The sequence below is a fragment of the Procambarus clarkii genome, chromosome 27, assembly GCF_040958095.1.
Source record: "Procambarus clarkii isolate CNS0578487 chromosome 27, FALCON_Pclarkii_2.0, whole genome shotgun sequence".
NCBI classification, from domain to species: domain Eukaryota; kingdom Metazoa; phylum Arthropoda; class Malacostraca; order Decapoda; family Cambaridae; genus Procambarus; species Procambarus clarkii.
In genome coordinates, this window is record NC_091176.1 from 30,728,892 (window position 1) to 30,756,853 (window position 27,962).

The 27,962-nt window shown below is 57.3% G+C and overlaps 1 protein-coding gene across 1 annotated transcript in view; it reads right to left on the reverse strand.

Annotated features, from left to right (window-relative positions):
- LOC123750438 (putative neural-cadherin 2) overlaps positions 1-27,962 on the reverse strand; it is a 349,307-nt gene that overhangs the window by 208,313 nt on the left and 113,032 nt on the right. The window contains 1 exon segment of the mRNA XM_069332160.1: positions 24,954-25,069. Coding sequence (XP_069188261.1) covers positions 24,954-25,069 — 116 coding nt within the window.

Genomic DNA, 27,962 nt, shown 5'->3' on the forward strand with positions numbered 1-27,962 from the left:
TGGAAACATGTTATTTATTTATTTTATTTATTTATTTATATACAATAAGGCACATTGGGTTTGTGAGAATACATAGCATAGTACAGTATTTACACTCTTGTAAAGCCACTAGTACGCGCAGCGTTTCGGGCAGGGCCTTAATCTAACAGATAATTTTAAGTAGGTAAATTCTATCAGAATTAATAAAATGATAACAAATACATTGCAAGAAAAAAAAATAGATGAGAGAGATTAGTAAGTATATTAAAGCACATTGGTATATTAAAGCTCTGATTGAGTACATTGACAGCTTGATTGGTAATTTAAACAAGATTATTAGACATCATACAGCAGATTGACAGCAAATATAAGAAGACAGCAATGATCACAATGATAAAGATGTTTAGATTGGGTACATAAAGATTGGGAGATTGGGTACCAATAGATACATTGCAATTTTAAAGCAAAAGGTAAAAAACTATGAAGATGAAATTAGGTACTTTTTAGTATTGTTTTTGAATGACGCAAAAGTTGGACAGCTTTTCAATTCAATAGAGAGTCAGTTCCATAGACTGGGTCCTTTATTTGCATAGAGTGTTAACACAGATTAAGTTTGATTCTGGGGATATCAAAGAGATATTTATTTTTGGTGTGGTGATAATGGGTCCTATTACATCTGTCCAGGGAGAGTTTCAGAGCAGGATTTGCATTTAAGAACAGGGTTTTGTAAATGTAGTTGACACAAGAGAATTTGTGAAGTGAGATTATGTTTAGCATGTTTAGCGAGTTAAACAAGGGGGCTGAGTGTTGTCTGGAAGCAGAACTTGTTATTATTCTGATAGCAGATTTTTGCTGGGTGATGATGGACTTGAGGTGGTTTGCAGTGGTTGAACCCCATGCATAGATACCATAATTAAGATAGGGATAGATTAGTGCATAATATAGAGAGATGAGAGCAGAGTTAGGTACATAATATCTGATTTTGGAGAGTATCCCAACTGTTTTAGAGACTTTCTTAGTTATGTGTTGTATGTGGTTACTGAAGTAGAGTCTCTTGTCTAGGAATAGGCCGAGAAACTTTCCATAATTTTTATTGCTAATGTTTACATTGTCCATCTGAAGCTGAATTGCATTCGTAGATTTGCTTCCAAATAGGATGTAGTAGGTCTTTTCTATGTTAAGTGTTAGTTTGTTGGTTGACATCCATAAGTGGACTTTTTTTTAGTTCATTATTAACAACATTATTTAGTGTATGTGGGTTGGGGTTAGAGAAGATGAGGGTAGTATCATCAGCAAACAAAATAGGTTTCAGAATGTTAGAGATATTAGGCAGATCATTGATGTATATAAGAAATAGGAGAGGTCCCAAAATGCTGCCCTGTGGCACTCCAACGGTTATTGGCAGAGTGGGAGAGGTTATATTATTGATGGCTACACATTGGTGTCTATCACTAGGATAGAATTGGATATAGTCCAGTGTATGGTCTCGGATTCCATAATGATGGAGTTTGTGGGTGCTCTCGTGTCATGTATGGTTCTCGGTTCCACTTCTCTCGGAATCGCTAAAACCTCCAGAAACTCACTGAGAAACACCCATACTGGTACCATGTAGGGCTATCGTCTTTATGTGGCCACCTGTGACCTGACGCGCACAAGACAACTAAGACAAGTCACAGTATATCACGTAGTAAATGTTCTCCCAAGGTGACTATGTTCCAGACCTCCACTACGCTCTAATCATTTTCAAAGTACACACTTATCTCTTCTCGTGCGAACTACTTAAAACTAGAGCCTCGCTTTCGCTATCCAACGTTGGCGTCAATAATTACTAATATTTCATAAATCTTTTAACTTAGGCCTACCCCGACCACCAGCCTATGTCCTTCCCGTACCCCACACGATTTTCCCTACATATTTAGATAATGCTAGCAACGTCGAGCCTCCACTTTGGACAGACAATGAGACAGACATTCTCTTGTATGGTTCATATGTAAAGAGTACAATTTGTATGTATTCAAATGAGCTCTTGATTCATTGAACATTTGCATGATATAATTTATTTTGAACACGAGCTTTGCAATTTTTTTAATAATGTACATCTGTCTGAATTGCATTATTTTCCTCATCTATTTGCTTTCGGCCGATTTCGTACCCAATTTTCCTCTGACCACTCACTGGACCTGATTTTTCTTACCGCACATATAGTCAATTTTCTTTGGCATAGAGTGAATTCGTTTTCTATAAATGCATTCTAGCCCCATTTTCTCTGGATTTACACTGGACTCGTTTTCCCCTGACTGTTTACACTTACACCCCATTTCTACGCCATCCCTCTCTCACTTTAGGCCACTGCTTCAGATAATAACGAAATATGAAGTACGTTTTGCGTCTTAATAGTGAGCAGTATCTGGATGTACTTTATTACAGGAGGTGGTCCTTCTGCCTAGCTGTAAAGCAATAAGAGCCATTAAACTGCTTTCACTTCCCTTGCTTGGCAGTTTGGCAGAAAGCACCCCATTCGCTCCCATTACCCCTCTCCCCCGTCCCCGGAAAATTTTATGTTTCAGGAGGAAGGTTTAGCCGTGTCAATAAAGCCAGAAAAATGGAAGGGAGGGAAGAGGCGTGGAAACGATGATGCCGTAAAGATCGGGAAGCTGTATTCTCTCTCTCACACACTCAGTGTCATTCTTATTTACGCTCACCCACTTACTCACCAGTTCTCCCTTTGTTTTTGTTTTGTCTTTGTCTACTTTTACAATCGCACTGTTATTATTTTCGAGTCTTTTTGAAATATTTAATGTGTTTAAATTTGATATTGGTATTGTTTGACTGTTGTTTGCAATATGATTCAAGTGATGTTTTGCGATTTTTTTTATATATTCGTCTTATACGATATACGTATCTACTCAGTAACTATCTTACTCTCCCCGCCTGTATGCGATATGTGGCGTTCGATCCCTCCATGAAGAAGACCGCCGCTCATTCAACACGTTCCTCTCCTGGTCTTTATTGCATTACCTGTCACTTTGACTTCGTGTTCTTTACTACTGCTGGCTCTTAATGGTATATATGTCATGCTGAGCCACGAGGGCAGGAAGCTGTGTTGCTGCTCCTACTTTAACTCTCGCTGTTGCAGCTGTGCTGTTTTAACTGCTGCTGCTTTTACTGCTGCATCTGCAGTAAATGCTGCTGTTGCTGCTGTTCTTGTTGATGTCGTTGCTACAATTCATGGTTCTATCTCTGAAACAACTTTTACTGCTTTTACTCCTGTTGATATTTTTAGTACTGGTCCTCCAGCTGACACCACAACTAACGATGCTGCTGCTGCTGCTGCGGCAACAACCGCTGCTGCTGCTGCAACAACCGCTGCTGCTGCTGCTGCTGCGGCAACAACCGCTGCTGCTGCTGCTGCAACAACCGCTGCTGCTGCAACAACCGCTGCTGCGGCAACAACCGCTGCTGCTGCTGCTGCTGCTGCAACAACCGCTGCTGCTGCAACAACCGCTGCTGCTGCTGCTGCTGCTGCAACAACCGCTGCTGCTGCAACAACCGCTGCTGCTGCTGCTGCAACAACCGCCGCTGCTGCTGCTGCTGCAACAACCGCTGCTGCTGCTGCAACAACCGCTGCTGCAGCAACAACCGCTGCTGCTGCTGCTGCAACAACCGCTGCTGCTGCTGCAACAACCGCTGCTGCTGCTGCAACAACCGCTGCTGCAGCAACAACCGCTGCTGCTGCTGCAGCAACAACCGCTGCTGCTGCTGCAACAACCGCTGCTGCTGCTGCAACAACCGCTGCTGCAGCAACAACCGCTGCTGCTGCTGCTGCAACAACCGCTGCTGCGGCAACAACCGCTGCTGCTGCAACAACCGCTGCTGCGGCAACAACCGCTGCTGCTGCAACAACCGCTGCTGCGGCAACAACCGCTGCTGCTGCTGCGGCAACAACCGCTGCTGCTGCTGCGGCAACAACCGCTGCTGCTGCAACAACCGCTGCTGCGGCAACAACCGCTGCTGCTGCTGCGGCAACAACCGCTGCTGCTGCTGCTGCAACAACCGCTGCTGCTGCTGCGGCAACAACCGCTGCTGCTGCTGCTGCTGCAACAACCGCTGCTGCTGCTGCTGCTGCGGCAACAACCGCTGCTGCTGCTGCAACAACCGCTGCTGCTGCTGCAACAACCGCTGCTGCTGCTGCAACAACCGCTGCTGCTGCTGCAACAACCGCTGCTGCTGCTGCTCCTGCGGCAACAACCGCTGCTGCTGCTGCTGCTGCGGCAACAACCGCTGCTGCTGCTGCTGCTGCAACAACCGCTGCTGCTGCTGCTGCTGCAACAACCGCTGCTGCTGCTGCTGCTGCAACAACCGCTGCTGCTGCTGCAACAACCGCTGCTGCTGCTGCTGCTGCTGCAACAACCGCCGCTGCTGCTGCAACAACCGCTGCTGCTGCTGCAACAACCGCTGCTGCTGCTGCTGCTGCTGCAACAACCGCTGCTGCCAAAGCTGTTAACACTACTCCTGCTCCTCTACATCTGCTGCAGTCGCCGATACTGCAGCTGCTCTTGATGCAGCTGTCATCTCCCATTCTTTTCCCACATCGCTGTGAAGGATTATAATAACTTGAATAAATGTTAGTACAAGTTTGTGATGACAGGCAATAGACCAGGAGGGAAATCCTCCAGCCTTAGGTGGTGGAGGCTGTGTGGTGGAGGCTCCCGGAGTGACAGACAGTGGTGGAGGGTGTGTGGTGGAGGCTCCCGGAGTGACAGACAGTGGTGGAGGGTGTGTGGTGGAGGCTCCCGGAGTGACAGACAGTGGTGGAGGGTGTGTGGTGGAGGCTCCCGGAGTGACAGACAGTGGCGGAGGGTGTGTGGTGGAGGCTCCCGGAGTGACAGACAGTGGTGGAGGGTGTGTGGTGGAGGCTCCCGGAGTGACAGACAGTGGTGGAGGCTGTGTGGTGGAGGCTCCCGGAGTGACAGACAGTGGCGGAGGGTGTGTGGTGGAGGCTCCCGGAGTGACAGACAGTGGTGGAGGGTGTGTGGTGGAGGCTCCCGGAGTGACAGACAGTGGCGGAGGGTGTGTGGTGGAGGCTCCCGGAGTGACAGACAGTGGTGGAGGGTGTTTGGTGGAGGCTCCCGGAGTGACAGACAGTGGTGGAGGGTGTGTGGTGGAGGCTCCGGGAGTGACAGACAGTGGTGGAGGGTGTGTGGTGGAGGCTCCCGGAGTGACAGACAGTGGTGGAGGGTGTGTGGTGGAGGCTCCCGGAGTGACAGACAGTGGTGGAGGGTGTGTGGTGGAGGCTCCCGGAGTGACAGACAGTGGTGGAGGGTGTGTGGTGGAGGCTCCCGGAGTGACAGGCAGTGGCGGAGGGTGTGTGGTGGAGGCTCCCGGAGTGACAGACAGTGGTGGAGGGTGTGTGGTGGAGGCTCCCGGAGTGACAGACAGTGGTGGAGGGTGTGTGGTGGAGGCTCCCGGAGTGACAGACAGTGGTGGAGGGTGTGTGGTGGAGGCTCCGGGAGTGACAGACAGTGGTGGAGGGTGTGTGGTGGAGGCTCCCGGAGTGACAGACAGTGGTGGAGGGTGTGTGGTGGAGGCTCCCGGAGTGACAGACAGTGGTGGAGGGTGTGTGGTGGAGGCTCCGGGAGTGACAGACAGTGGTGGAGGGTGTGTGGTGGAGGCTCCCGGAGTGACAGACAGTGGTGGAGGGTGTGTGGTGGAGGCTCCCGGAGTGACAGACAGTGGTGGAGGGTGTGTGGTGGAGGCTCCGGGAGTGACAGACAGTGGTGGAGGGTGTGTGGTGGAGGCTCCCGGAGTGACAGGCAGTGGTGGAGGGTGTGTGGTGGAGGCTCCCGGAGTGACAGACAGTGGTGGAGGGTGTGTGGTGGAGGCTCCGGAGTGACAGACAGTGGTGGAGGGGTGTGTGGTGGAGGCTCCCGGAGTGACAGACAGTGGTGGAGGGTGTGTGGTGGAGGCTCCCGGAGTGACAGACAGTGGTGGAGGGTGTGTGGTGGAGGCTCCCGGAGTGACAGACAGTGGTGGAGGGTGTGTGGGTGGAGGCTCCCGGAGTGACAGACAGTGGTGGAGGGTGTGTGGTGGAGGCTCCCGGAGTGACAGACAGTGTGGAGGGTGTGTGGTGGAGGCTCCGGAGTGACAGACAGTGGTGGAGGGTGTGTGGTGGAGGCTCCCGGAGTGACAGACAGTGGTGGAGGTGTGTGGTGGAGGCTCCGGAGTGACAGACAGTGGTGGAGGGTGTGTGGTGGAGGCTCCCGGAGTGACAGACAGTGGTGGAGGGTGTGTGGTGGAGGCTCCCGGAGTGACAGACAGTGGTGGAGGGTGTGTGGTGGAGGCTCCCGGAGTGACAGGACAGTGGGTGAGGGTGTGTGGTGGAGGCTCCCGGAGTGACAGACAGTGGTGGAGGGTGTGTGGTGGAGGCTCCCGGAGTGACAGACAGTGGTGGAGGGTGTGTGGTGGAGGCTCCCGGAGTGACAGGCAGTGGTGGAGGGTGTGTGGTGGAGGCTCCCGGAGTGACAGACAGTGGTGGAGGGTGTGTGGTGGAGGCTCCCGGAGTGACAGACAGTGGTGGAGGGTGTGTGGTGGAGGCTCCCGGAGTGACAGACAGTGGTGGAGGTGTGTGGTGGAGGCTCCCGGAGTGACAGACAGTGGTGGAGGGTGTGTGGTGGAGGCTCCCGAGTGACAGGACATTGGTGGAGGGTGTGTGGGTGAGGCTCCCGGAGTGACAGACAGTGGTGGAGGTGTGTGGTGGAGGCTCCGGAGTGACAGGACAGTGGTGGAGGGATGTGTGGTGGAGGCTCACGGAGTTGACAGACAGTGGGTGGAGGCTGTGTGAGCTGGAGGCTCCCGGAGTGACAGACAGTGGATGGAGGGTTTGTGTGGGGAGGCTCCCGGAGTGACAGGACAGTGGTGGAGCGATGTGTGGTGGAGGCTCCCGGAGTGACAGGACAGCGGTGGCGGCTGTGTGGTGGGAGGCGTCGGCGTGCAGACAGTGGTGGGTGGTGGTGGAGGCTTCCCCCGGAGTGACAGACATGTGGTGGAGGGTGTTGTGGTGGAGGCTCCCGGAGTGACCAGACAGTGGATGGAGGGTTTGTGAGGTGTGAGGCTCCCGGAGTGAACAGACAGTGGTGGAGGGTGTGATGTGATGGAGGCTTCCCGGATGTGACACAGACAGTGGTGCGGGTGGGGAGGATCCCGGAGTGACAGGACAGTGTGTGGAGGGTGTGTGTGGAGGCTTCCCGGATGACAGACAGTGGTGGAGGGTGTGTGGTGGAGGCTCCGGGAGTGACAGGCAGTGGTGGAGGGTTGTGTGGTGGAGGCTCCCGCCGAGTGACAGACAGTGGCGGAGGGTTTGTGGGGAGGCTCCGTGTGTGGTGGGAGCTCCCGGAGTGACCGGACAGTGGTGGAGGGTGTGATGGTGGAGGATCCCGGAGTGACAGGACAGTGGTGTGAGAGGCTGTCGAGGTGGCGGCTCCCGGAGTGACAGACAGTGGCCCGGAGGGTGTGTGGTGGAGGCTCCCGGAGTGACCAGACAGGTGGTGGAGGGCTGTGTGGTGGAGGCTCCGGAGTGACAGACATTGGTGGTATGGTGTTGTGTGGAGGCTCCCGGAGTGACAGACAGTGGTGGAGGGTGTGTGGTGGAGGCCTCCGGAGTGACAGAAGCAGGTGACGGATGGGTGGTGTGGTGGAGGCCCTCCCGGAAGTGACAGGACAGTGGTGGAGTGAGGCTGTGTGGTGGAGGCTCCACGGACGTGACAGACAGTGGTGTGAGGGTGCATGTGGTGGAGGCTCCCGGAGTGACAGGACAGTGTGGAGGGTGTGTGTGTGGTGAGGCTCCCGGAGTGACAGACAGTGGTGGGAGGGTGTGTGGGTGGAGGCTCCCCGGAGTGACAGACAGTGGTGGAGGTGGGTGTGGTGGAGGCTCCCGGAGTGACAGACAGTGGTGGAGGGTGTGAGGCGGAGGCTCCGGAAAGTGACAGACAGTGGTGGAGGGTGTGTGGTGGAGGCTCCCGGAAGTGACAGACAGTGGTGGAGGGTGTGTGGTGGAGGCTCCCGGAGTGACAGCAGTGGTGGAGGGTGTGTGGTGGAGGCTCCCGGAGTGACAGACAGTGGTGGAGGGTGTGTGGTGGAGGCTCCCGAGTGACAGACAGTGGTGGAGGGTGTGTGGTGGAGGCTCCCGGAGTGACAGACAGTGGTGGAGGGTGTGTGGTGGAGGCTCCCGGAGTGACAGACAGTGGGGAGGGTGTGTGGTGGAGGCTCCCGGAGTGACAGGACAGTGGTGGAGGGTGTGTGGTGGAGGCTCCCGGAGTGACAGACAGTGGTGGAGGGTGTGTGGTGGAGGCTCCCGGAGTGACAGACAGTGGTGGAGGGGTGTGTGGTGGAGGCTCCGGAGTGACAGACAGTGGTGAGGGTGTGTGGTGGGGCTCCCGGAGTGGACAGACAGTGGTGGAGGGTGTGTGGTGGAGGCTCCCGGAGTGACAGACAGTGGTGGAGGGTGTGTGGTGGAGGCTCCGGAGTGACAGACTAGTGGTGGAGGGTGTGTGGTGGAGGCTCCCGGAGTGACAGACAGTGGGGAGGGTGTGTGGTGGAGGCTCCCGGAGTGACAGACAGTGGTGGAGGGTGTGTGGTGGAGGCTCCCGGGAGTGACAGGACAGTGGTGGAGGGTGTGTGGTGGAGGCTCCCGGGAGTGACAGACAGTGGGTGCGTAGGGTGTGTGGTGGAGGCTCCCGGAGGTGACAGGCAGTGGGTGGAGGGTGTGTGGTGGAGGCTCCCGGAGTGACAGACAGTGGTGGAGGGTGTGTGGTGGAGGCTCCCGGAGTGACAGACAGTGGTGGAGGGTGTGTGGTGGAGGCTCCCGGAGTGACAGACAGTGGTGGAGGGTGTGTGGTGGAGGCTCCCGGAGTGACAGACAGTGGTGGAGGGTGTGTGGTGGAGGCTCCCGGAGTGACAGACAGTGGTGGAGGGTGTGTGGTGGAGGCTCCCGGAGTGACAGACAGTGGTGGAGGGTGTGTGGTGGAGGCTCCCGGAGTGACAGACAGTGGTGGAGGGTGTGTGGTGGAGGCTCCCGGAGTGACAGACAGTGGTGGAGGGTGTGTGGTGGAGGCTCCCGGAGTGACAGACAGTGGTGGAGGGTGTGTGGTGGAGGCTCCCGGAGTGACAGACAGTGGTGGAGGGTGTGTGGTGGAGGCTCCCGGAGTGACAGACAGTGGTGGAGGGTGTGTGGTGGAGGCTCCCGGAGTGACAGACAGTGGTGGAGGGTGTGTGGTGGAGGCTCCCGGAGTGACAGACAGTGGTGGAGGGTGTGTGGTGGAGGCTCCCGGAGTGACAGACAGTGGTGGAGGGTGTGTGGTGGAGGCTCCCGGAGTGACAGACAGTGGTGGAGGGTGTGTGGTGGAGGCTCCCGGAGTGACAGACAGTGGTGGAGGGTGTGTGGTGGAGGCTCCCGGAGTGACAGACAGTGGTGGAGGGTGTGTGGTGGAGGCTCCCGGAGTGACAGACAGTGGTGGAGGGTGTGTGGTGGAGGCTCCCGGAGTGACAGACAGTGGTGGAGGGTGTGTGGTGGAGGCTCCCGGAGTGACAGACAGTGGTGGAGGGTGTGTGGTGGAGGCTCCCGGAGTGACAGACAGTGGTGGAGGGTGTGTGGTGGAGGCTCCCGGAGTGACAGACAGTGGTGGAGGGTGTGTGGTGGAGGCTCCCGGAGTGACAGACAGTGGTGGAGGGTGTGTGGTGGAGGCTCCCGGAGTGACAGACAGTGGTGGAGGGTGTGTGGTGGAGGCTCCCGGAGTGACAGACAGTGGCGGAGGGTGTGTGGTGGAGGCTCCCGGAGTGACAGACAGTGGTGGAGGGTGTGTGGTGGAGGCTCCCGGAGTGACAGACAGTGGTGGAGGGTGTGTGGTGGAGGCTCCCGGAGTGACAGACAGTGGTGGAGGGTGTGTGGTGGAGGCTCCCGGAGTGACAGACAGTGGTGGAGGGTGTGTGGTGGAGGCTCCCGGAGTGACAGACAGTGGTGGAGGGTGTGTGGTGGAGGCTCCCGGAGTGACAGACAGTGGTGGAGGGTGTGTGGTGGAGGCTCCCGGAGTGACAGACAGTGGTGGAGGGTGTGTGGTGGAGGCTCCCGGAGTGACAGACAGTGGTGGAGGTGTGTGGTGGAGGCTCCCGGAGTGACAGACAGTGGTGGAGGGTGTGTGGTGGAGGCTCCCGGAGTGACAGACAGTGGTGGAGGGTGTGTGGTGGAGGCTCCCGGAGTGACAGACAGTGGTGGAGGGTGTGTGGTGGAGGCTCCCGGAGTGACAGACAGTGGTGGAGGGTGTGTGGTGGAGGCTCCCGGAGTGACAGACAGTGGTGGAGGGTGTGTGGTGGAGGCTCCGGAGTGACAGACAGTGGTGGAGGGTGTGTGGTGGAGGCTCCGGAGTGACAGCAGTGGTGGAGGGTGTGTGGTGGAGGCTCCGGAGTGACAGACAGTGGTGGAGGGTGTGTGGTGGAGGCTCCCGGAGTGACAGACAGTGGTGGAGGGTGTGTGGTGGAGGCTCCGGAGTGACAGACAGTGGTGGAGGGTGTGTGGTGGAGGCTCCGGAGTGACAGACAGTGGTGGAGGGTGTGTGGTGGAGGCTCCGGAGTGACAGACAGTGGTGGAGGGTGTGTGGTGGAGGCTCCCGGAGTGACAGACAGTGGTGGAGGGTGTGTGGTGGAGGCTCCGGAGTGACAGCAGTGGTGGAGGGTGTGTGGTGGAGGCTCCGGAGTGACAGACAGTGGTGGAGGGTGTGTGGTGGAGGCTCCGGAGTGACAGCAGTGGTGGAGGGTGTGTGGTGGAGGCTCCGGAGTGACAGACAGTGGTGGAGGGTGTGTGGTGGAGGCTCCCGGAGTGACAGACAGTGGTGGAGGGTGTGTGGTGGAGGCTCCCGGAGTGACAGACAGTGGCGGAGGGTGTGTGGTGGAGGCTCCCGGAGTGACAGACAGTGGTGGAGGGTGTGTGGTGGAGGCTCCCGGAGTGACAGACAGTGGTGGAGGGGTGTGTGGTGGAGCTCCCGGAGTGACAGACAGTGGTGGAGGGTGTGTGGTGGAGGCTCCCGGAGTGACAGGCAGTGGTGGAGGGTGTGTGGTGGAGGCTCCCGGAGTGACAGGCAGTGGTGGAGGGTGTGTGGTGGAGGCTCCCGGAGTGACAGGCAGTGGTGGAGGCTGTGTGGTGGAGGCTCCCGGAGTGACAGACAGTGGCGGAGGGTGTGTGGTGGAGGCTCCCGGAGTGACAGACAGTGGTGGAGGCTGTGTGGTGGAGGCTCCCGGAGTGACAGACAGTGGTGGAGGGTGTGTGGTGGAGGCTCCCGGAGTGACAGACAGTGGTGGAGGGTGTGTGGTGGAGGCTCCCGGAGTGACAGACAGTGGACTGGAGGGTGTGTGGTGGAGGCTCCCGGAGTGACAGACAGTGGTGGAGGGTGTGTGGTGGAGGCTCCCGGAGTGACAGACAGTGGTGGAGGGTGTGTGGTGGAGGCTCCCGGAGTGACAGACAGTGGTGGAGGGTGTGTGGTGGAGGCTCCCGGAGTGACAGACAGTGGTGGAGGGTGTGTTGTGGAGGCTCCGGAGTGACAGACAGTGGTGGAGGGTGTTGGTGGAGGCTCCCGGAGGTGACAGACAGTGGTGGAGGGTGTGTGGTGGAGGCTCCCGGAGTGACAGACAGTGGTGGAGGGTGTGTGGTGGGAGGCTCCCGGAGTGACAGACAGTGGTGGGAGGGTGTGTGGTGGAGGCTCCCGGAGTGACAGACAGTGGTGGAGGGTGTGTGGTGGAGGCTCCCGGAGTGACAGACAGTGGTGGAGGGTGTGTGGTGGAGGCTCCCGGAGTGACAGACAGTGGTGGAGGGTGTGTGGTGGAGGCTCCCGGAGTGACAGACAGTGGTGGAGGGTGTGTGGTGGAGGCTCCCGGAGTGGACAGACAGTGGTGGAGGGTGTGTGGTGGAGGCTCCCGGAGTGACAGACAGTGGTGGAGGGTGTGTGGTGGAGGCTCCCGGAGTGACAGACAGTGGTGGAGGGTGTGTGGTGGAGGCTCCCGGAGTGACAGACAGTGGTGGAGGGTGTGTGGTGGAGGCTCCCGGAGTGACAGACAGTGGTGGAGGGTGTGTGGTGGAGGCTCCCGGAGTGACAGACAGTGGTGGAGGGTGTGAGGTGGAGGCTCCCGGAGTGACAGACAGTGGTGGAGGGTGTGTGGTGGAGGCTCCCGGAGTGACAGACAGTGGTGGAGGGTGTGTGGTGGAGGCTCCCGGAGTGACAGACAGTGGTGGAGGGTGTGTGGTGGAGGCTCCCGGAGTGACAGACAGTGGTGGAGGGTGTGTGGTGGAGGCTCCCGGAGTGACAGACAGTGGTGGAGGGTGTGTGGTGGAGGCTCCCGGAGTGACAGACAGTGGTGGAGGGTGTGTGGTGGAGGCTCCGGAGGTGACAGACAGTGGTGGAGGGTGTGTGGTGGAGGCTCCCGGAGTGACAGACAGTGGTGGAGGGTGTGAGGTGGAGGCTCCCGGAGTGACAGACAGTGGTGGAGGGTGTGTGGTGGAGGCTCCCGGGAGTGACAGACAGTGGTGGAGGGTGTGTGGTGGAGGCTCCCGGAGTGACAGACATTGGTGGAGGGTGTGTGGTGGAGGCTCCCGGAGTGACAGACAGTGGTGGAGGGTGTGTGGTGGAGGCTCCGGAGTGACAGACAGTGGTGGAGGGTGTGTGGTGGAGGCTCCCGGAGTGACAGACAGGGTGGAGGGTGTGTGGTGGAGGCTCCCGGAGTGACAGACAGTGGTGGAGGGTGTGTGGTGGAGGCTCCCGGAGTGACAGACAGTGGTGGAGGGTGTGTGGTGGAGGCTCCCGGAGTGACAGACAGTGGCGGAGGGTGTGTGGTGGAGGCTCCCGGAGTGACAGACAGTGGTGGAGGGTGTGTGGTGGAGGCTCCCGGAGTGACAGGCAGTGGTGGAGGCTGTGTGGTGGAGGCTCCCGGAGTGACAGACAGTGGCGGAGGGTGTGTGGTGGAGGCTCCCGGAGTGACAGGCAGTGGTGGAGGCTGTGTGGTGGAGGCTCCCGGAGTGACAGACAGTGGTGGAGGGTGTGTGGTGGAGGCTCCCGGAGTGACAGACAGTGGTGGAGGGTGTGTGGTGGAGGCTCCCGGAGTGACAGACAGTGGCGGAGGGTGTGTGGTGGAGGCTCCCGGAGTGACAGACAGTGGTGGAGGGTGTGTGGTGGAGGCTCCCGGAGTGACAGGCAGTGGTGGAGGGTGTGTGGTGGAGGCTCCCGGAGTGACAGACAGTGGTGGAGGGTGTGTGGTGGAGGCTCCCGGAGTGACAGGCAGTGGTGGAGGGTGTGTGGTGGAGGCTCCCGGAGTGACAGGCAGTGGTGGAGGGTGTGTGGTGGAGGCTCCCGGAGTGACAGGCAGTGGTGGAGGCTGTGTGGTGGAGGCTCCCGGAGTGACAGACAGTGGCGGAGGGTGTGTGGTGGAGGCTCCCGGAGTGACAGACAGTGGTGGAGGCTGTGTGGTGGAGGCTCCCGGAGTGACAGACAGTGGTGGAGGGTGTGTGGTGGAGGCTCCGGGAGAGACAGACAGTGGTGGAGGGTGTGTGGTGGAGGCTCCCGGAGTGACAGACAGTGACGGAGGGTGTGTGGTGGAGGCTCCCGGAGTGACAGACAGTGGTGGAGGGTGTGTGGTGGAGGCTCCCGGAGTGACAGGACAGTGGTGGAGGGTGTGTGGTGGAGGCTCCCGGAGTGACAGACAGTGGTGGAGGGTGTGTGGTGGAGGCTCCCGGAGTGACAGACAGTGGTGGAGGGTGTGTGGTGGAGGCTCCCGGAGTGACAGACAGTGGTGGAGGGTGTGTGGTGGAGGCTCCCGGAGTGACAGACAGTGGTGGAGGGTGTGTGGTGGAGGCTCCCGGAGTGACAGACAGTGGTGGAGGGTGTGTGGTGGAGGCTCCCGGAGTGACAGACAGTGGTGGAGGGTGTGTGGTGGAGGCTCCGGAGTGACAGACAGTGGTGGAGGGTGTGTGGTGGAGGCTCCCGGAGTGACAGACAGTGGTGGAGGGTGTGTGGTGGAGGCTCCCGGAGTGACAGGACAGTGGTGGAGGGTGTGTGGTGGAGGCTCCCGGAGTGACAGACAGTGGTGGAGGGTGTGTGGTGGAGGCTCCCGGAGTGACAGACAGTGGTGGAGGGTGTGTGGTGGAGGCTCCCGGAGTGACAGACAGTGGTGGAGGGTGTGTGGTGGAGGCTCCCGGAGTGACAGACAGTGGCGGAGGGTGTGTGGTGGAGGCTCCCGGAGTGACAGACAGTGGTGGAGGGTGTGTGGTGGAGGCTCCCGGAGTGACAGACAGTGGTGGAGGGTGTGTGGTGGAGGCTCCCGGAGTGACAGACAGTGGCGGAGGGTGTGTGGTGGAGGCTCCCGGAGTGACAGACAGTGGTGGAGGGTGTGTGGTGGAGGCTCCGGGAATGACAGACAGTGGTGGAGGGTGTGTGGCTGGAGGCTCCCGGAGTGACAGACAGTGGTGGAGGGTGTGTGATGGAGGCTCCGGGAGTGACAGACAGTGGTGGAGGGTGTGTGGTGGAGGCTCCGGAGTGACAGACAGTGGTGGAGGCTGTGTGGTGGAGGCTCCCGGAGTGACAGACAGTGGTGGAGGGTGTGTGGTGGAGGCTCCGGAGTGACAGACAGTGGTGGAGGGTGTGTGGTGGAGGCTCCCGGAGTGACAGACAGTGACGGAGGGTGTGTGGTGGAGGCTCCCGGAGTGACAGACAGTGGTGGAGGGTGTGTGGTGGAGGCTCCCGGAGTGACAGACAGTGGTGGAGGGTGTGTGGTGGAGGCTCCCGGAGTGACAGACAGTGGTGGAGGCTGTGTGGTGGAGGCTCCCGGAGTGACAGACAGTGGTGGAGGGTGTGTGGTAGAGGCTCCCGGAGTGACAGACAGTGGTGGAGGGTGTGTGTGGAGGCTCCCGGAGTGACAGACAGAGGTGGAGGGTGTGTGGTGGAGGCTCCCGGAGTGACAGACAGTGGTGGAGGGTGTGTGGTGGAGGCTCCCGGAGTGACAGACAGTGGTGGAGGGTGTGTGGTGGAGGCTCCCGGAGTGACAGACAGTGGTGGAGGGTGTGTGGTGGAGGCTCCCGGAGTGACAGACAGTGGTGGAGGGTGTGTGGTGGAGGCTCCCGGAGTGACAGACAGTGGTGGAGGGTGTGTGGTGGAGGCTCCCGGAGTGACAGACAGTGGCGGAGGGTGTGTGGTGGAGGCTCCCGGAGTGACAGACAGTGGTGGAGGGTGTGTGGTGGAGGCTCCCGGAGTGACAGACAGTGGTGGAGGGTGTGTGGTGGAGGCTCCCGGAGTGACAGACAGTGGCGGAGGGTGTGTGGTGGAGGCTCCCGGAGTGACAGACAGTGGTGGAGGGTGTGTGGTGGAGGCTCCGGGAGTGACAGACAGTGGTGGAGGGTGTGTGGCGGAGGCTCCCGGAGTGACAGACAGTGGTGGAGGGTGTGTGGTGGAGGCTCCGGGAGTGACAGACAGTGGTGGAGGGTGTGTGGTGGAGGCTCCCGGAGTGACAGACAGTGGTGGAGGCTCCCGGAGTCACAGACAGTGGTGGAGGGTGTGTGGTGGAGGCTCCGGGAGTGACAGACAGTGGTGGAGGGTGTGTGGTGGAGGCTCCCGGAGTGACAGACAGTGACGGAGGGTGTGTGGTGGAGGCTCCCGGAGTGACAGACAGTGGTGGAGGGTGTGTGGTGGAGGCTCCCGGAGTGACAGACAGTGGTGGAGGGTGTGTGGTGGAGGCTCCCGGAGTGACAGACAGTGGTGGAGGCTGTGTGGTGGGGGCTCCCGGAGTGACAGACAGTGACGGAGGGTGTGTGGTGGAGGCTCCGGGAGTGGGCGGGGAAAAAATTAAAATAAAGTGAAAATTGTTTGGGTGAATGTCAGAATGTTTTGTTTTGGCTCTTCGGCAAGCTTTATATCCTGTGTAGGTGGTGGTGGTGGGCCAGGTAGTGTGGTGGGCCAGGTGGTGTGGTGGGCCAGGAGGTGTGGTGGGCCAGGTGGTGGTGGTGGGCCAGGTGGTTGTGGTGGGCCAGGTGGTGGTGGTGGGCCAGGTGGTGGTGGTGGGCCAGGTGGTGGTGGTGGGCCAGATGGTGGTGGTGGGCCAGGTGGTGGTGGTGGTGGTGGGCCAGGTGGTGTGGTGGGCCAGGTGGTGGTGGTGGGCCAGGTGGTGTGGTGGGCCAGGTGGTGGTGGTGGGCCAGGTGGTGGTGGTGGGCCAGGTGGTGGTGGTGGGCCAGATGGTGGTGGTGGGCCAGGTGGTGGTGGTGGGCCAGGTGGTGGTGGTGGGTCAGGTGGTGTGGTGGGCCAGGTGGTGGTGGTGGGCCAGGTGGTGGTGGTGGGCCAGGTGGTGGTGGTGGGCCAGGTGGTGGTGGTGGGCCAGGTGGTGGTGGTGGGCCAGGTGGTGGTGGTGGGTCAGGTGGTGTGGTGGGCCAGGTGGTGGTGGTGGGTCAGGTGGTGTGGTGGGTCAGGTGGTGTGGTGGGTCAGGTGGTGGTGGTGGTGGGTCAGGTGGTGGTGGTGGGTCAGGTGGTGTGGTGGGTCAGGTGGTGTGGTGGGCCAGGTGGTGGTGGTGGGTCAGGTGGTGTGGTGGGTCAGGTGGTGTGGTGGGTCAGGTGGTGGTGGTGGGTCAGGTGGTGGTGGTGGGTCAGGTGGTGTGGTGGGTCAGGTGGTGTGGTGGGCCAGGTGGTGGTGGTGGGTCAGGTGGTGTGGTGGGTCAGGTGGTGTGGTGGGCCAGGTGGTGGTGGTGGTGGGCCAGGTGGTGTGGTGGGCCAGGTGGTGGTGGTGGGTCAGGTGGTGTGGTGGGTCAGGTGGTGTGGTGGGTCAGGTGGTGTGGTGGGCCAGGTGGTGTGGTGGGTCAGGTGGTGTGGTGGGTCAGGTGGTGTGGTGGGCCAGGTGGTGGTGGTGGGTCAGGTGGTGTGGTGGGTCAGGTGGTGTGGTGGGCCAGGTGGTGGTGGTGGTGGGCCAGGTGGTGTGGTGGGCCAGGTGGTGGTTGTGGGTCAGGTGGGGTGGTCGGTCAGGTGGTGTGGTGGGCCAGGTGGTGGTGGTGGTGGGCCAGGTGGTGTGGTGGGCCAGGTGGTGGTTGTGGGTCAGGTGGTGTGGTCGGTCAGGTGGTGTGGTGGGCCAGGTGGTGTGGTGGGCCAGGTGGTGTGGTGGGCCAGGTGGTGTGGTGGGCCAGGTGGTGTGGTGGGTCAGGTAGTGTGGTGGGTCAGGTGGTGTGGTGGGTCAGGTGGTGTGGTGGGTCAGGTGGTGTGGTGGGTCAGGTGGTGTGGTGGGTCAGGTGGTGGTGGTGGTGGGCCAGGTGGTGTGGTGGGCCAGGTGGTGTGGTGGGCCAGGTGGTGGTGGTGGTGGGCCAGGTGGTGTGGTGGGCCAGGTGGTGGTGGTGGGTCAGGTGGTGTGGTGGGTCAGGTGGTGTGGTGGGCCAGGTGGTGTGGTGGGCCAGGTGGTGTGGTGGGCCAGGTGGTGTGGTGGGCCAGGTGGTGTGGTGGGTCAGGTAGTGTGGTGGGTCAGGTGGTGTGGTGGGTCAGGTGGTGTGGTGGGTCAGGTGAAGTGGTGGGTCAGGTGGTGTGGTGGGTCAGGTGGTGGTGGTGGTGGGCCAGGTGGTGTGGTGGGCCAGGTGGTGTGGTGGGCCAGGTGGTGGTGGTGGTGGGACAGGTGGTGTGGTGGGTCAGGTGGTGGTGGTGGTGGGCCAGGTGGTGTGGTGGGCCAGGTGGTGGTGGTGGGTCAGGTGGTGTGGTGGGTCAGGTGGTGTGGTGGGCCAGGTGGTGTGGTGGGCCAGGTGGTGTGGTGGGCCAGGTGGTGTGGTGGGCCAGGTGGTGTGGTGGGCCAGGTGGTGTGGTGGGCCAGGTGGTGTGGTGGGTCAGGTAGTGTGGTGGGTCAGGTGGTGTGGTGGGTCAGGTGGTGTGGTGGGTCAGGTGGTGTGGTGGGTCAGGTGGTGTGGTGGGTCAGGTGGTGTGGTGGGTCAGGTGGTGTGGTGGGTCAGGTGGTGTGGTGGGTCAGGTGGTGTGGTGGGTTAGGTGGTGTGGTGGGTCAGGTAGTGTGGTGGGCCAGTTAGTTTGGTGGGTCAGGTGGTGTGGTGGGCCAGGTAATGTGGTGAGCCAGGTGGTGTCGCGGATCAGGTGGTGTGGTGGGTCAGGTAGTGTGGTGGGCCAGGTGGTGTGCTGGGTCAGGTAGTGTGGTGGGTCAGGTAGTGTGGTGGGTCAGGTAGTGTGGTGGGTCAGGTAGTGTGGTGGGTCAGGTAGTGTGGTGGGTCAGGTAGTGTGGTGAGCCAGGTAGTGTGGTGGGTCAAGTAGTGTGGTGGGTCAGGTAGTGTGGTGGGTCAGGTAGTGTGGTTTGGTCAGGTAGTGTGGTGGGTCAAGTAGTGTGATGGGCCAGGTGGTGTGCTGGGTCAGGTAGTGTGGTGGGTCAGGTAGTGTGGTGGGTCAGGTAGTGTGGTGGGTCAGGTAGTGTGGTGGGTCAAGTAGTGTGATGGGCCAGGTGGTGTGCTGGGTCAGGTAGTGTGGTGGGTCAGGTAGTGTGGTGGGTCAGGTAGTGTGGTGGGTCAGGTAGTGTGGTTTGGTCAGGTAGTGTGGTGGGTCAAGTAGTGTGATGGGTCAGGTAGTGTTGTGGGCCAGGTAGTGTGGTGGGCTAGGCAGTGTGGTGGGTCAGGTAGTGTGGTGGGCCAGGTAGTGTGGTGGGCTAGGTAGTGTGGTGGGTCAGGTAGTGTGGTGGGTCAGGTAGTGTGGTGGGCTAGGTAGTGTGATGGGTCAGGTAGTGTGGTGGGCCAGGTAGTGTGGTGGGTCAGGTAGTGTGGTGGACTAGGCAGTGTGGTGGGTCAGGTAGTGTGGTGGGCCAGGTAGTGTGGTGGGCCAGGTGGTGTGGTGGGCCAGGTAGTGATGTGGGCCAGGTAGTGTGGTGGGTCAGGTAGTGTGGTGGGTCAGGTGGTGTGGTGGGTCAGGTAGTGTGGTGGGTCAGGTAGTGTGGTGGGTCAGGTGGTGTGGTGGGTCAGGTGGTGTGGTGGGTCAGGTAGTGTGGTGGGTCAGGTAGTGTGGTGGGTCAGGTAGTGTGGTGGGTCAGGTGGTGTGGTGGGTCAGGTAGTGTGGTGGGTCAGGTAGTGTGGTGGGCCAGGTAGTGTGGTGGGCCAGGAAGTGTGGTGGGCCAGGTAGTGTGGTGGGCCAGGTAGTGTGGTGGGTCAGGTAGTGTGGTGGGTCAGGTAGTGTGATGGGTCACGTAGTGTGGTGGGCCAGGTAGTGTGGTGGGTCAGGTAGTGTGGTGGGCTAGGCAGTGTGGTGGGTCAGGTAGTGTGGTGGGCCAGGTAGTGTGGTGGGCTAGGTAGTGTGGTGGGTCAGGTAGTGTGGTGGGCCAGGTAGTGTGGTGGGCCAGGTAGTGTGGTGGGCCAGGTAGTGTGGTGGGTCAGGTAGTGTGGTGGGCCAGGTAGTGTAGTGGGCCAGTTAGTGTGGTGGGCCAGGTAGTGTGGTGGGCCAGGTGGTGTGGTGGGCCAGGTAGTGTGGTGGGCAAGGTAGTGTGGTGGGCCAGTTAGTGTTGTGGGCCAGTTAGTGTCGTGGGTCAGGTAGTGTGGTGGGCCAGTTAGTGTGGTGGGTCAGGTAGTGTGGTGGGCTAGGAGATGTGGTGGGCCAGTTAATGTGGTGGGTCAGGTAGTGTGGTGGGCCAGTTAGTGTGGTGGGTCAGGTAGTGTGGTGGGCCAGTTAGTTTGGTGGGTCAGGTGGTGTGGTGGGCCAGGTAATGTGGTGAGCCAGGTGGTGTCGCTGGTCAGGTGGTGTGGTGGGTCAGGTAGTGTGGTGGGCCAGGTGGTGTGCTGGGTCAGGTAGTGTGGTGGGTCAGGTAGTGTGGTGGGTCAGGTAGTGTGGTGGGTCAGGTAGTGTGGTGGGTCAGGTAGTGTGGTGGGTCAGGTAGTGTGGTGGGTCAGGTAGTGTGGTGAGCCAGGTAGTGTGGTGGGTCAGGTAGTGTGGTGGGTCAGGTAGTGTGGTGGGTCAGGTAGTGTGGTTTGGTCAGGTAGTGTGGTGGGTCAAGTAGTGTGATGGGCCAGGTGGTGTGCTGGGTCAGGTAGTGTGGTGGGTCAGGTAGTGTGGTGGGTCAGGTAGTGTGGTGGGTCAGGTAGTGTGGTGGGTGAGGTAGTGTGGTGGGTCAGGTAGTGTGGTGAGCCAGGTAGTGTGGTGGGTCAGGTAGTGTGGTGGGTCAGGTAGTGTGGTGGGTCAGGTAGTGTGGTTTGGTCAGGTAGTGTGGTGGGTCAAGTAGTGTGATGGGTCAGGTAGTGTGGTGGGCCAGGTAGTGTGGTGGGTCAGGTAGTGTGGTGGGCTAGGCAGTGTGGTGGGTCAGGTAGTGTGGTGGGCCAGGTAGTGTGGTGGGCTAGGTAGTGTGATGGGTCAGGTAGTGTGGTGGGCTAGGCAGTGTGGTGGGTCAAGTAGTGTGATGGGTCAGGTAGTGTGGTGGGCCAGGTAGTGTGGTGGGTCAGGTAGTGTGGTGGGCTAGGCAGTGTGGTGGGTCAGGTAGTGTGGTGGGCCAGGTAGTGTGGTGGGCTAGGTAGTGTGATGGGTCAGGTAGTGTGGTGGGCCAGGTAGTGTGGTGGGTCAGGTAGTGTGGTGGGCTAGGCAGTGTGGTGGGCCAGGTAGTGTGGTGGGCCAGGTAGTGTGGTGGGCCAGGTAGTGTGGTGGGTCAGGTAGTGTGGTGGGCCAGGTAGTGTGGTGGGCCAGTTAGTGTGGTGGGCCAGGTAGTGTGGTGGGCCAGGTGGTGTGGGGGGCAAGGTAGTGTGGTGGGCAAGGTAGTGTGGTAGGCCAGTTAGTGTGGTGGGCCAGTTAGTGTGGTGGGTCAGTTAGTGTGGTGGGCCAGTTAGTGTGGTTGGTCAGGTAGTGTGGTGGGCCAGGTGGTGTGGTGGGCCAATTAGTGTGGTGGGTCATGTAGTGTGGTGGGCAAGTTAGTGTGGTGGGTCAGGTAGTGTGGTGGGCCAGTTAGTTTGGTGGGTCAGGTGGTGTGGTGGGCCAGGTAGTGTGGTGAGCCAGGTGGTGTCGCGGGTCAGGTGGTGTGGTGGGTCAGGTAGTGTGGTGGGCCAGGTGGTGTGGTGGGTCAGGTAGTGTGGTGGGTCAGGTAGTGTGGTGGGTCAGGTAGTGTGGTGGGTCAGGTAGTGTGGTGGGTCAGGTAGTGTGGTGGGTCAGGTAGTGTGGTGGGTCAGGTAGTGTGGTGAGCCAGGTAGTGTGGTGGGTCAGGTAGTGTGGTGGGTCAGGTAGTGTGGTGGGTCAGGTAGTGTGGTTTGGTCAGGTAGTGTGGTGGGTCAAGTAGTGTGATGGGCCAGGCGGTGTGCTGGGTCAGGTAGTGTGGTGGGTCAGGTAGTGTGGTGGGTCAGGTAGTGTGGTGGGTCAGGTAGTGTGGTGGGTGAGGTAGTGTGGTGGGTCAGGTAGTGTGGTGAGCCAGGTAGTGTGGTGGGTCAGGTAGTGTGGTGGGTCAGGTAGTGTGGTGGGTCAGGTAGTGTGGTTTGGTCAGGTAGTGTGGTGGGTCAAGTAGTGTGATGGGTCAGGTAGTGTGGTGGGCCAGGTAGTGTGGTGGGTCAGGTAGTGTGGTGGGCTAGGCAGTGTGGTGGGTCAGGTAGTGTGGTGGGCCAGGTAGTGTGGTGGGCTAGGTAGTGTGATGGGTCAGGTAGTGTGGTGGGCTAGGCAGTGTGGTGGGTCAAGTAGTGTGATGGGTCAGGTAGTGTGGTGGGCCAGGTAGTGTGGTGGGTCAGGTAGTGTGGTGGGCTAGGCAGTGTGGTGGGTCAGGTAGTGTGGTGGGCCAGGTAGTGTGGTGGGCTAGGTAGTGTGATGGGTCAGGTAGTGTGGTGGGCCAGGTAGTGTGGTGGGTCAGGTAGTGTGGTGGGCTAGGCAGTGTGGTGGGCCAGGTAGTGTGGTGGGCCAGGTAGTGTGGTGGGCCAGGTAGTGTGGTGGGTCAGGTAGTGTGGTGGGCCAGGTAGTGTGGTGGGCCAGTTAGTGTGGTGAGCTAGGTAGTGTGGTGGGCCAGGTGGTGTGGGGGGCAAGGTAGTGTGGTGGGCAAGGTAGTGTGGTAGGCCAGTTAGTGTGGTGGGCCAGTTAGTGTGGTGGGTCAGTTAGTGTGGTGGGCCAGTTAGTGTGGTTGGTCAGGTAGTGTGGTGGGCCAGGTGGTGTGGTGGGCCAATTAGTGTGGTGGGTCATGTAGTGTGGTGGGCAAGTTAGTGTGGTGGGTCAGGTAGTGTGGTGGGCCAGTTAGTTTGGTGGGTCAGGTGGTGTGGTGGGCCAGGTAGTGTGGTGAGCCAGGTGGTGTCGCGGGTCAGGTGGTGTGGTGGGTCAGGTAGTGTGGTGGGCCAGGTGGTGTGGTGGGTCAGGTAGTGTGGTGGGTCAGGTAGTGTGGTGGGTCAGGTAGTGTGGTGGGTCAGGTAGTGTGGTGGGTCAGGTAGTGTGGTGGGTCAGGTAGTGTGGTGGGTCAGGTAGTGTGGTGAGCTAGGTAGTGTGGTGGGCCAGGTAGTGTGGTGGGTCAGGTAGTGTGGTGGGTCAGGTAGTGTGGTGGGTCAGGTAGTGGGGTTGGTCAAGTAGTGTGGTGGGTCAGGTAGTGTGGTGGGCCAGGTAGTGTGGTGAGCCAGGTGGTGTCGCGGATCAGGTGGTGTGGTGGGTCAGGTGTTGTGGTGGGTCAGGTGGCGTGGTGGGTCAGGTAGTGTTGTGGGCCAGGTAGTGTGGTGGGTCAGGTAGTGTGGTGGGTCAGGTAGTGTGGTGGGTCAGGTAGTGTGGTGGGTCAGGTAGTGTGGTGAGCCAGGAGGTGTGGTGGAACGAGAGGTGTGGTGGACCAGGTAGTGTTATAAACCATATGGTGTCATAGGGTAGATGTAATGGTCCATTTCAATAAATCACCATAATAGACAAACCACCACAACAGAGGAACCACCACAACAGAGGAACCACCACAACAAACGATCCACCACAACAGAGGAACCACCACAACAAACGATCCACCACAACAGAGGAACCACCACAACAAACGATCCACCACAACAGACGAACCACCACAACAGACGAACCACCACAATAGACGAACCACCACAATTGATGAACCACCACAATAGACGAACCACCACAATAGACGAACCACCACAATAGACGAACCACCACAATTGATGAACCACCACAATAGACGAACCACCACAATAGATGAACCACCACAATAGACGAACCACCACAATAGACGAACCACCACAATTGATGAACCACCACAATAGACGAACCACCACAATAGATGAACCACCACAATAGACGAACCACCACAATAGACGAACCACCACAATTGATGAACCACCACAATAGACGAACCACCACAATAGATGAACCACCACAATAGACGAACCACCACAATAGACGAACCACCACAATTGATGAACCACCACAATAGACGAACCACCACAATAGATGAACCACCACAACAGACGAACCACCATAATGGACGAACCACCACAATAGACGAACCACCACAATTGATGAACCACCACAATAGACGAACCACCACAACAAACGAACCACCACAACAGATGAACCACCACAACAGACGAACCACCACAACAAATGAACCACCACAACAGACGAACCACCACAACAAACGAACCACCACAACAAACGAACCACCACAACAAACGAACCACCACAATAGACGAACCACAACAATAGACGAACCACCACAATGGATGAACCACCACAATAGACGAACCACCACAATAGACGAACCACCACAATTGATGAACCACCACAATAGACGAACCACCACAATAGATGAACCACCACAATAGACGAACCACCACAATAGACGAACCACCACAATTGATGAACCACCACAATAGACGAACCACCACAATAGATGAACCACCACAACAGACGAACCACCATAATGGACGAACCACCACAATAGACGAACCACCACAATTGATGAACCACCACAATAGACGAACCACCACAACAAACGAACCACCACAACAGATGAACCACCACAACAGACGAACCACCACAACAAATGAACCACCACAACAGACGAACCACCACAACAGACGAACCACCACAACAGACGAACCACCATAACAGATGAACCACCACAACAAACGAACCACCACAACAAACGAACCACCACAACAAACGAACCACCACAACAAACGAACCACCACAACAAACGAACCACCACAACAAACGAACCACCACAACAGACGAACCACCACAACAGACGAACCACCACAACAGACGAACCACCACAACCAACGAACCACCACAACAAACGAACCACCACAACAAACGAACCACCACAACAAACGAACCACCACAACAGACGAACCACCACAACAAACGAACCACCACAACAAACGAACCACCACAACAGACGAACCACCACAACAGACGAACCACCACAACAGACGAACCACCACAATAGACGAACCACCACAACCAACGAACCACCACAACAGACGAAACACCACAATAGACGAACCACCACAACAAACGAACCACCACAACAAACGAACCACCACAACAAACGAACCACCACAACAAACGAACCACCACAATAGACGAACCACAACAATAGACGAACCACCACAATGGATGAACCACCACAATAGACGAACCACCACAACTGATGAACCACCACAACTGATGAACCACCATCATTTTACTACGTAAAGAACATGAGTAACCAATGCCAGGAACCCTCCGGAAAAACTCTCATTTAAGATAGCGATGTCACAGAGAAGTCAAGAAGTTACCCAACAGCTACCAAACGGAATTGATGTGTGAGGGAAGAAGAGCGTGTAGTGAAGGTGGAGAGGGAAAATATATGTGGAAGAGATAAGTGATGTAGAGAAGAGGAAACTACAAAAGAACGTATGCAAGGGGAGGAAAACATAGGTGAGAAAAGTGGGAGGAGAGTAGGAGGATTGTAGGAGGAGAAGGAGATGAGAGTATCACCAACACAACAAAAACAAAGAGAGCCTCACCTCTTGTTTGGTTTCGTAGTCAAGTGGCGCCCGAAGGGAGAGTCGACCGGTCGTGGGGTGGAGCCAGAAGTGGCCCCCTTCGTTACCTTCCGTTATGACGAACACCGGAGAATCTCCTGTGGAAGACCAACACAAACACTCAGTCAAAGGTTTCTATTACAACATCAACAATATTGTTGTTTTAAAGACTGATGGTTGGCTGACAAGGTTTGTCTGGTGACAGCCGCGAGTGGGGAGCCTCTCTCGCCGTCCCGACAATACTCTCTGCTGTTGACGGTAAATAACACATCTGTATCTCCCTGCATCACGCTCTCTCTCGTCCAAACCTGTCGCAGCTGTTCTCTTAAATATTCATTCTGTGTTTCAAATTCGTCCCTGCAGTTTTATGTTTTCCATGACGCTCCCTTCGCTCTGTAGGGATCTCCACAGTGTTCGCCCACCGCTGTCGGGATCTCCATGGTGTTCGCCTCCCGCTGTAGGGATCTCCACAGTGTTCGCCCCCCGCTGTAGGGATCTCCATGGTGTTCGCCTCCCGCTGTAGGGATCTCCACAGTGTTCGCCCCCCGCTGTAGGGATCTCCATGGTGTTCGCCTCCCGCTGTAGGGATCTCCACAGTGTTCGCCCACCGCTGTAGGGATCTCCATGGTGTTCGCCTCCCGCTGTAGGGATCTCCACAGTGTTCGCCCCCCGCTGTAGGGATCTCCATGGTGTGCGCCCACCGCTGTAGGGATGGATCTCCATGGTGTTCGCCCACCGCTGTAGGGATCTCCATGGTGTTCGCCCACCGCTGTAGGGATCTCCATGGTGTTCGCCCACCGCTGTAGGGATCTCCATGGTGTTCGCCCACCGCTGTAGGGATCTCCATGGTGTTCGCCCACCGCTGTAGGGATCTCCATGGTGTTCGCCCACCGCTGTAAGGATCTCCATGGTGTTCGCCCACCGCTGTAGGGATCTCCACGGTGTTCGCCTCCCGCTGTAGGGATTTCCATGGTGTTCGTGGGTAGGAAAGACCAACGTCATGGAAGTCCGACAATTACAGCGTCTGAAATAGTTTTAGATGTCCCTGAAGAGAAATATAACAGAGCAATTGTGGGCGACTTTTATAACAGACTGTAAGCGTGAGACGCAGCAGATGCGTTTGTACAGTTCCCTGCAGTAACGTTATGGCAGATCAGAGTGTTCTTGGTCCACCTACTCCGACAATCCAAGAAATTCATATACTGTTATTCTAGAAAATGTTAACGTGCGAACTGAGAAAACATTATTATTCATAATAACTTTCCTGCCACACCAAAAAGTTGTAATAAAACAAGAGGTAAATGGTAGAAGGAAAAGGAAAAATACAGATAAAAACGCTTGTTTGCTGTAGTTTACAAACGTGCAGCAACTGTAATGAGTTTGTGAGTTTCGAGGACGCAACACGGTGGCTTGACTAGTTCTGTCATATCCCTTCAAGCACCTCAACTCACTCAATAACGGTCCACACCCAAACCTGTCAATGGGGTGCATTAATTCTCAAGTGTCCTCTTATGTCGGTGACCATTTTCATTGTAATGAACGTATTAATGAGGTAATAATGAGGATCAATTCGAGTATTACCTCCATTATATTGCCCCAGGAGCGCGCGAGAAGGTAAAAACGAGCCGGCAGAAGTGGAAGACACTCGTTTATAAGTTAGCACCAAAGAAATGAAATAGAAATTATCACAGAAAGAGCAGAAATATCACAGAAGCAGGAAGATAGTGGCTGCACTCAACCAGGGTAACAAGATCTGGGAACAATCCTATCACTGATACAAACGAACGACACTTATTAATGTTTGTGTAGCCTATATGACACATGTCATATGGCTTAACACATCAGATGACTCAAAAGAACAGTACGATGGCTTAAGAAATTGTCAGAGAATGGCTGTTTACATGTATATTATACAAAATATAAGGTAATGATGCCAAGGAAAAAGATTAGGTAAGAAAAAGATTAATCTGGAGAAAGATATCTTGCCAAACATATTTCGATAGGAGCACAGCAAAAACTGGGTTCCTTCAGCAACATGTGCAACACTAGCCAACGAAAAATCTGCATTAAGGAACCGTGGCAAGTAATCATTCAGACAACTTTTCCTCCACATGTGATAGACCAGTTCGACAACATGAAGAACTAGCGTGGTGCACCAATCGAGCCAAGCGCTCAACCACAGTAGAGAGACCCATGAGGTGTGCCACCAAGCTGACCCTCAGCTGGAATATAGGAGATACAAGACTTTACATCATGTCAATAGAGCACAAAGGAGCGAATACAATGCTAATCAACCCATGAACTGAGGCTCAACATCAGCAAAAGAGACAAAGCCAATGATCCTGGCTTCTCCATCTGAGTATCATCACTTTTCGATGTGGAAAATATTCGTAAGAAATCGTCAAAGGTCTTTGACGAGTGTAGGGGAAGAACGAAGGAACAGAGTGGTTAACAAAATCCTTAAATGAGTCACAGATTTAAACAAATAATTCTTCAATCGGAGAAAATCATAATAGTTTGCTTCAGTGGGTGATTGTCAGGGGTAGTTTGCTTCAGTGGTAGATTGTCAGGGTAGTTTGCTTCAGTGGTAGATTGTCAGGGTAGTTTGCTTCAGTGGGTGATTGTCAGGGGTAGTTTGCTTCAGTGGGAGATTGTCAGGGGTAGTTTGCTTCAGTGGTAGATTGTCAGGGTAGTTTGCTTCAGTGGTAGAATGTCAGGGTAGTTTTCTTCAGTGGGTGATTGTCAGGGTAGTTTGCTTCAGTGGTAGATTGTCAGGGTAGTTTGCTTCAGTGGGAGATTGTCAGGGTAGTTTGCTTCAGTGGTAGATTGTCAGGGTAGTTTGCTTCAGTGGGAGATTGTCAGGGGTAGTTTGCTTCAGTGGGAGATTGTCAAGGTAGTTTGCTTCAGTGGGAGATTGTCAGGGTAGTTTGCTTCAGTGGGAGATTGTCAGGGGTAGTTTGCTTCAGTGGGAGATTGTCAGGGCAGTTTGTT